Here is a 9030-nt window from a genome sequence, read left to right as displayed (position 1 = left end):
ATAGACATTTATACATTTTCTTAATTTCATTTATATGAATTTTTACAGGAAAAATTAAGTACAATTTCCTCTTTAATATTATAATATATATTTTCTTACCTGAGGGGAAATGTAGTAATTTACTCACTTGTTTCAGGTTCAATTCGTAGTAATTTTAAAAAACCAAAGATAAAAACTGAATGTGAAAACTCAGGCCAGAAAACAAGAATTGGTTTACAAAATGATTAAAACTTGAAACTGAAGCCAGTATTAAGGTTCTTGCTATATATATATATATATATGTGTGTGTGTGTGTTCTGGAAGAATTACCGCAATACTGAACACCCAGAAACATGTAAAGATTCCATCAATTGTTAACACATTAATAGCAATTAAAAATCAATACAATACTTTTTCTCAAAATGTAAGCAAGACTGTTGAAATCTTGGCGAAATTGAATTGTGCCTGGAAAAAGAATTGTAATGGTAGTCAAACCCTCATGACTAGAAAATACAGGAATAAATAGGACGAAGATAGTTGGATATGTATGTATGTGTATATATATATATACTAAGGATGATGTCCAACAGCTTTGCCGCAAAGTAGAACATTATTGGGAATGTCATATTCATTAGCAAGGCTGCGCTGTGCATTCCACACCCTTAGGTAGAACTGCTGCCCAAGATATTGCCTTTCCCATATTGCAGACCTCAAATTCCACATACCTTGGTTGTCCAAAGACACCAATATGGCAGTCCAGGATTTTGGATACACCTACATTCATTTGAACCACAAAAAGGTATGCATGTCAGAAACAAAGATCTAATATAAGGGTTTAAGTGCTTTCTTCTGAAGATATCTCAACACAAGGATAAGGTACGTTCTTGTTTAGTACCTGTGCAGTGTGCCTGGTCAGCGCATCCACTAGATTATAGGTTTTTCTACTGGCATCTGTCCACTGGCCGAGACCATAACTGCAATTGTGGCAATAAACGTCATTAAAACTTTCTTAAGCTAATTCTAAATTGCTTCTACAAGTGAAAACATTGATAGTTAGACACAAAACTTATATTTCAAGGAAACTGGCATACCCAATGACCCAAAAGTCATAACCATCAAGATGCCAAGACTGGATGGTGTTTTCGTTGTTCTGGAATATAATCTCAATAAAATCATGAAGAGAAGTTGGCAACACCGAGGTGCCTATGTAACCTGGACCACTAGAGGGAGTGTTTTGGAGTAAATTCACACTGAAGATTCCGGGAATGTTGAAGTAATCAGCAAGCTTGAGAGGGGTGTCAGGGTTAAGATAAGAGACACTGTTAACGGCATAACGGAGCTTTCCATTGATCAAAGGTGCTGAATTGGCCAATTTAATCACTTTTGTAGGAGTAATCAACCCATAATGGAATGACCCTTGGGGGTTAGGCCTAGCAGCATTTGCAGTCAGATTCCACCTGCAGGAATAATTAATTCAAAACTGATTAAAATTTATAAATAAATCGAAGAAAAACAGGATTTTTTTGATTATTTTTTAGAGAACAGACCTGTAGGTTCTAGCTTGTTTCATGGACCAGTCAAAATCATATTTATCAACGGGGGCAGGAGGCACAGGTCCTAATGCAGAGGAATAAGAATTTGAGTAGTGTAGTACTGCAGTTGTGGTGAGAGGTGTCTCGGTAAATCTTGTTGAGGCAACAATGTAGTAGTCCTTTGGAGGCTGATTCAAGGTTACTAACAGAGAAACTGATTGACCAACATGCACATCAAGTGAATCGTATGTGTTCTGAACAGTGTGTGATCCTTCAACTTCAACAAGTTTTAGTGAATGACCCTGGATTCTGAAGTTAATTGATGTTGACAAGCCTACATTTGAGATCCTAAACATGTAGGTTTTTCCTGAAAGAAAAGTACAACTACTGTTGGCAAAAGAAATTTTTACAGAGCTGCGTGTATGGCTTAAACTTGGCGCATATTTGAACTATACCCTTTAAAGACCACGAGCTTACCCTGGTTGCCAGTGAAGGTAGAATGAGGCTGGCCATTAATGAGGAGGCCATCGGGAAGTCCAATTGATTTTCCAGAATCCAAAGTTTGCCTTAGTGTCTGCAAATAAGAAGACAAAATAGATGAAGATAACTTGACAGGAAACTGTTGAGTATGAAGAATATTTTGGAAACAGAATGATTATGAGAAAGAGTAAGAAAGATGTTATTTACCTTGTGGTTGTTCTTGTACCAATCACCAATGAGTAAAGTAAAATCTCCATCGGGGTTTGAATAAGGGATTGGGATAACAGATCTGTGATAAACATTAAGTCCTCCAAACCCTCCAGCTGCTTTATGCAGTTGAGTTGATGGAAAGTATGTGTATGTGCCAATCTGATCCTTGGTCTGAAACTTGTATGTGTAATTTGAGTTCGGAGGAACGGGGCAGTTGGTTCCCAAAACTCCATCTTGCCATGAATTTTTCCTTTGTTTTATACCATTCCTGTTGTATGACAACAATGTTAAGCCATGTTCGTTATAGTTCTAAAATTCTTAAGATATACTGTCAACACACAGAATATAATCAAAATTAGGAGAATGTGACTTTCACAAAGTTTAGAAAGCTATTGCTGCAAAAAAATGGAAGCTTTACAGCCATATTTGTGGAACCTAAACAGTAAGAGCCCCGCATAACATAACACAAAGGAAAGGACCAAAGAGCTTCAAATATGAGTGAAGCAAATGGAGCCTAGAACCATACCAAGTGAGTAAAAATGGCTCGTCCAGCTTGTTGATAAGGTTGAGAATAACATTGTCATTAGTTATCAAGTCAAGTCTAGGCCCAGGAAACTGGCCATTGATAAGAATAACCTTAAAAAATATGTAAGCACCAAAAGGGTCAGAACCAAAGTTCCAAAAATATCTCAGATCCAAGAAAAACAGATTGGTTATCCACCTGCTGGGGACTACCCAGTGGAGAAAGATTTCCATAAGTCACCGTCCATGTGTAAAACTTATATGCATCTTCAGCTTGCACAAGGGACACATTTACTAAAGCAATGACAAGGCATAGCAAATGTAGCAAAGTGGCGCTTCCCATGTTGTGTACTGAAAATGACAAGAAAAGAAACACACCGTCACTACTTAACAGTTCAGTATCACTGAAGAGAAAATAAAAAAGAAAGCTTGGAACTAGAAACTCAAAATGATACACGATCCTTGAGTTTCTACGAAAGGAAGCAATGTGAAAAGTACCAGATCTGGATTCTGCAGGAAGAGTGACACTCCCAAAACTAACTTACACCCACTATGCTCTGTGCCGCCTTCATATATACTAAAATTACACTAAACAGTACCAAAACATGATTGAAGTAGCTAATCCAGTGTTATTTTAATAATAAAGTCATTATTTTGTTTGTTTAATAAGGTTGCAAATTCATCATTCATTTTCGGCGCGGTTAACGCGTTTTCGCGTTAGTTACTAGTTCCTTACGGCCAAAGAAAATGAAAATACCACGCCTCCTAGAAATTATCTTCTGTGTATATTGACCCCATTATTAAAAAGTGGAACTTTCCTTCTTCCTCTCTTATTTCCTGTTGTGGTTTTTCACTCGTAAACGGTTGGGTTGCTTTTTCTTCATTGTTCCGTTTGAACTTTGAACCCTCGTCAAAATTCGGACCTTTAAGGTGACATTTCTTTAAGGTGGTAACGTCGAACAAATTATATTATGATGTGGAAAAGTTAATTTGTCCTCGCGCAAAGAACACAATTTAAGGTAATCTACGCGGTTTTAAAAAAATTCTATAATCTTAACCAAAAAGAAAGTTTCCGTCACTTAACTACTGTGAATTCTCCAATACTTTGATACACAATTTTTTTTTACATTCATTTAATATTACTTTTTATATTTTACTTTTTTTTACAAATATAAAAAATTACTTTTTCATGATTATTGTATTCCTATAATGTATTGTTTATTTGTTTTACAAATGTAAAAATTTACCTCTTCATAATTATGATATTCGTATTTCGCTATATACTGTTGATGTAAAAGTAGCACCGACAAGATACAATATTTTGATTTTTGTTTGGTATGGGTTGGCGAAGATAAATTTATATTTATATTTAATAAATATATCAAACTACGCGTCCATGTGGAGTTGGTAAAGGGTACAGATACCTTTAATGCGACATAATGATAATATGTTTAGCCACTTGAATTTTAAATAAAAAATTTGAAAAAAAGAAGTCCGAAACGGAAACAAGAGTAAGAAAAATGAAGAAAAACGAGGAATGATTCATAATATTACATATTTAATTCTGCTGGCCTGGACAAAAAAAATAAAATAAAAAATTGAAGAGAGACATAGCATGTTCGCGAGTGTGTTTATCCATTGTGAGTTGAAGAACGAAACAAGAGGCTGGTAACACTTCAATCAAACTTATGAACTATTGCCCCAACCATCTCATCAAAACCTCCTTTTACCTTCTCCCTGTCTGCAGATCCACCTACCACTCCCCTCAGGGCGAAAGATTTTCCACCCTTTTTTATCACTTTTACATTTCTTTAAGAACAGTAATTTTTTTACAAAAAATAATAGTTCTGAAATATATTAAATCTTTATAAAACTTTGTTTCTTAAAGGTTTTTGACTAGTTATTTCTAAAGATAATATAGAGTGTTTAATATTTTTAAATTAAATTAAAAAATAAAAATCTATAAACTACTTCAAACAAAAAGTAATTCCCAATATTCAGATTGAAATATGTTAGGAGACATATTTTTTCATTTTATACGTATTCAAGATCTCTCTGTACATATATGATATGATGGTTTCTACTGTTTTTATAGAGTTGAAAATATAATAAGAACGTTTATTTTGTGTCTTGATTAAAGCTAAAATCGAAATATATTATTTAAATGAATGAAATTAAAGAAATATTTCCACTAAACAACATTAAACACAAATGACCAAAGTAAGTTATACCGTATTATTTGATTTGACAAGTTTTATAGAATAAATAAATATGTTTTTAGAGGTACCCACTAAGTTAATGTTATCTCTTGGATTTTGTTTTTCCTTGATTTCGATAAGAGTATTTGTAAAAATATTAAAGTTAATGTTCGAAAACAAAAGTTTTGTTATCCGCAAAGAATTGGCACTTAAGGTAATTGTAAATAATATCTTGTTACATGATGACTTTAATCAAGAAGTGTACGTGCAATTGCCACTGGGGATTACTGCATCAGGGGAAAATAAAATTTATATTTTTTACAAATCTCTCTACCACAAATTGTTCTGTTTTCTTATCTCTCACGATTTCAAACAAACATAATGTGATTATTCTATATTTACTAAAAACAATGGTAACAACATTACTATTATGCTACTTTACCTTGAAAATATAATCTACCGGTCATAACATGCATGTTACTAATTACATCATGTTATTAATTACATCACGAGCATCACTAGCATCCTTAATGGTAGTTTCAAAATAAAAAATCTTGGTTACTTATTTAATTTTTTGAGTTTTGAAATAGGGAGAAATAGCTAATATATTCATTTGTCCTAAAATAAGTATGCTCTTAACTTTCTTAATAAAAAAAAGGAATACTTGCCCTTTATCTAGGGAGGTTTATCTATCTTACCAACACATGCCTTAATATTATTTATGTTATTCATCGTTTGCTTCTTTTGACTAAGTTGCTTTAAAAATCTTGCATTACATTAAATAAACTCTTACTCAAGATATCTTTTTAAAGGTTATTTAATCCATCACTTTCAAATTGTGATTTTGATTGGGTTGGTTGGCTTGACTCTCGAAAATCCACCACTGGTTGGCTGACATTTAGATTTTCATCATGTATAAATTCAAACACATTCACGACTACATACATGTCTACAACACATATACAGTCTCAACTACAACTTTTCTTTGAAATAAAAATAAAACAATTACATATCCCATTATATTTAAATATTAGAAAAACATATATCATGCATTCAAAGTATAGAAAAATTAATTAAATGTTTCTTATTTAACATTAGAAAAATATGATTTAGCATGTGATGGGTTAAACATATAAAAGTGGAGCATATGTAGCTACTTAAAATCATCTTTTACATAGACCCACCATCATGCATGCTTATTCATTTTTCCTATTTCTTGCAGTAAATCCTGTAAGGATTCTTTCGTAAAAAGATAACCTTAGTTCGGTTTAATCGAATTATCGTAAAAATATTTTTATTTAATTGAAATTTTATTTTTAATTTTTTATTTGTAATCAAAGTTTAAGTAAAAAGACAGATCAAGAAAAACACGTTACTTTTATAAGTAATTGATTAAATTAAATTATACTGACTAGTTTTTTTTACTATCGTAAATTATTTTTCTTACATTTGAGTGAGAATAGGTAACTGATAATATAAGTACATATATTATTTATTGTGATATTAATGAAAATTGTTCCATACTAAACCAATAATTGTTTTAAACTTTTAATCTTTATTTAAAAATAGTTAATCTTTTTATTCTTTTTTATTTATATCTCTTTATCTCCACATATCAGTAATTAATTAATATATGACCAATTATATTAATAGAAATACAAATGAAAATTTATAAATATTTGTTTGTGTTGTAAAAATGACTATTCTACCTGAATCAACCTAATTCATCACATTTAGTCATTTAACAAGTTAACTCAATTTCTCACTTATTAAGGAATCGAAAACAAATTAAACTTAATTTAACTATCACGAATTAATGAATTAAAATGATTTACTTAATCACAATATTTTTTAGTTAAAAATATTATTTTCTTTTATTTAAATGTAAATAAATTTTGTTACAAAATGATATTAAATTTTATAAAGAATTCAAAATAAAAAAATAAAATATAAAATCATCTTAAACTTCAAATATAATATAAAATCAAACATAAAAATCAAAACAAATAAACATTGATAATTTTTATGTCATTTATCTATTTATAAAATTAAAATATTAAAACATCTTATTTTTTATTTTTGTGTACAATATAATAAAAATAGTGTTAAACTAATAATATTGAAACATAAAATAATAATGAGATGAATTAATAAGTCAACTCAACAACCCAGTTTACTGTATATTTAACTCGAATGAGTCAAATTTTTAATAATCTAAATTCAAAATTAATTTATATCGAATTTTAAATTTTTTTAACCTAGACCAAAATGATGGATTGGTTGAGTGGACTCACGGATTCTAATATCTTTTTAAACATTAATATTCGTAATTAAATTTGTAAGATTGGAATACTTTTACTTTATGATTCTTGATTTTTGTATGTATTGTTTATGGAAAGTAGAGGATTTTTATTGTGTATAAACCAACATTAAAAGACGTGTGACTAATTATTGTGAGACTTTTTCTTTCATTTTTTTGTATGAATTACAGTATAATCGGTTACTCAAATTTAACCAGTGTTCTTCTTTTTAGCATGGTTTATCGTTCATCTCACCGTTGGTGTAAATATTTTAGCCGGCTTTATTTGTTAACTTTCTCCTTGTGCTTATCTCCACCAGTTTAACCAAAACGGCACCGTTAGCTACAAAATGCAAAAAGGTAATATGAAGGTGCCACGAATGCTTCGATGGTTCCACGTCTCCTCAGAATCTTACACGTGTAAGTCACACAGAAGTACCCTTTTAGCCAAACAACTTCACCTCCATTAAACACCACTATTTGAAGCAATCTTGTGGCTTTGAACCTACCCTGAACATCATCTTCATTTCATCACAATCTTCCTCATCATGTCTGCAGAAGCAAAACAAGAAACAAAACCTTTGACCAACCCCTCTTACTCCTCAGGTATATTTCATCATATGCTTCATAATCTTTACATTAAAGATCGATCCTTTAGACTCAACTTTGTGCTTTAATTATGTGGTGTAGATGTTGACGATGGTGTAGTGAAGGATGTAGTTCTGTGGAGAAGAAAGAAACTAAATGCAATCGTTATTGTAGTGGCAACAGCAGCATGGGTGTTGATGGAAGTATTTGAGTTCAACTTCCTCACTGTCATCTCATGGGTTGCCATACTCGTTGTTGCTTCAACATTCCTTTATGCCAATATGCTTAGACTTTTGGGCAAGTAAGAACCCTTCTCTTGCTTTTTATCTGATACAAAATTCTCTTCTCACATTCTTCTTCATTACTTACATATAGCAACTAGATTATTATGATGGGGATGCAAAATCACTGCACAATCATCAACTAATTGTTACACAACTTGATTACATGAAATACCTATATACCTAGTGCATGTAACAGTTTTTTCTGTGAAATTTAGGGAACGACCAAACTTGTTGAGGTTGGAGTTGAGTGAAGAAACAACTAGAAGAATAGCAAACGAAGTTCGAGCATGGTTTGAAAAGATAATAAGGTGGTTGGTCCTTGTGAGTGTAAGGAAAGAGTGGCCAGTATTTCTGGGGGTTGTGGCTGGATTCTTGTCACTGTCTTATTTGGGAAGCTGCATGGACCTGCTTACAGTAGTTTATATCGGTACGTGGTAAAGTTGTTTTGCGTTGTTTTTTTCACACTCGATCAAGCTCTCTGTTTGTTTATAATTTTGATTTGATGTGCAGGTGTATTAGTGGGAATGGCAATTCCATTAACTTATGTGAAGAACGAGGACAAGATCAAGAGATTTGGGGAGTGGTTAAAGGAGAAATACAAGAGATGTTATGAGATTATTGATGAGAAGACCATTCATAAGATTAAAAGCAGAATATCCAAGGAGAAGAAGACAGAGTGATAGCTTTGTAGTTGGGAACTTGGTATATGAATAATCTGCATGGTTATGCTGTATTAATGAATGAATATAAATAATAATAGTTGTTTCTGTTGGACTTTGGTAATCTTATGGATTGTCCATTTTATACGCTTTAAAATGTATCTTATATTCACTATGCTGAAATGTTCTCAAGTGTGGATCCGTGGCGCAATGGTAGCGCGTCTGACTCCAGATCAGAAGGTTGCGTGTTCGATTCACGTCGGGTTCAAATCCTGCCTT

General features: G+C 32.0%; 2 protein-coding genes and 1 non-coding gene across 3 annotated transcripts; 2 read left to right on the top strand and 1 right to left on the bottom strand.

Moving 5' to 3' along the window:
• Window positions 1-317: 317 nt before the first annotated feature.
• On the bottom strand, window positions 318-3375 carry LOC108335831 (L-ascorbate oxidase homolog). The gene is made up of 9 exons (XM_017572005.2): window positions 3222-3375; window positions 2923-3074; window positions 2728-2837; window positions 2199-2469; window positions 1989-2085; window positions 1527-1878; window positions 1071-1436; window positions 875-953; window positions 318-753 (listed from the first exon to the last, which is right to left on the bottom strand). The coding sequence occupies exons 2-9, from the start codon at window positions 3064-3066 to the stop codon at window positions 550-552; spliced, it is 1623 nt and encodes a 540-aa protein (XP_017427494.1). The 5' UTR covers window positions 3067-3074; window positions 3222-3375; the 3' UTR covers window positions 318-549.
• A 4298-nt stretch (window positions 3376-7673) lies between these two features.
• LOC108335417 (reticulon-like protein B13) lies at window positions 7674-8875 on the top strand. Its single transcript, XM_017571432.2, has 4 exons — window positions 7674-7826; window positions 7911-8109; window positions 8308-8519; window positions 8603-8875. The coding sequence occupies exons 1-4, from the start codon at window positions 7769-7771 to the stop codon at window positions 8770-8772; spliced, it is 639 nt and encodes a 212-aa protein (XP_017426921.2). The 5' UTR covers window positions 7674-7768; the 3' UTR covers window positions 8773-8875.
• Window positions 8876-8947: 72 nt separating this feature from the next.
• On the top strand, window positions 8948-9019 carry TRNAW-CCA (transfer RNA tryptophan (anticodon CCA)). Its single transcript has one exon. It is a non-coding gene; the product is annotated as a tRNA-Trp (tRNA).
• The last annotated feature ends 11 nt before the right edge of the window (window positions 9020-9030 follow it).

Source organism: Vigna angularis, chromosome 10, assembly GCF_016808095.1.
Source record: "Vigna angularis cultivar LongXiaoDou No.4 chromosome 10, ASM1680809v1, whole genome shotgun sequence".
In the NCBI taxonomy this organism is placed as follows: Eukaryota; Viridiplantae; Streptophyta; class Magnoliopsida; order Fabales; family Fabaceae; genus Vigna; species Vigna angularis.
The sequence above is the reverse complement of the archived record's forward strand: the minus strand, read 5'-3'. Positions and strand labels throughout refer to the sequence as shown.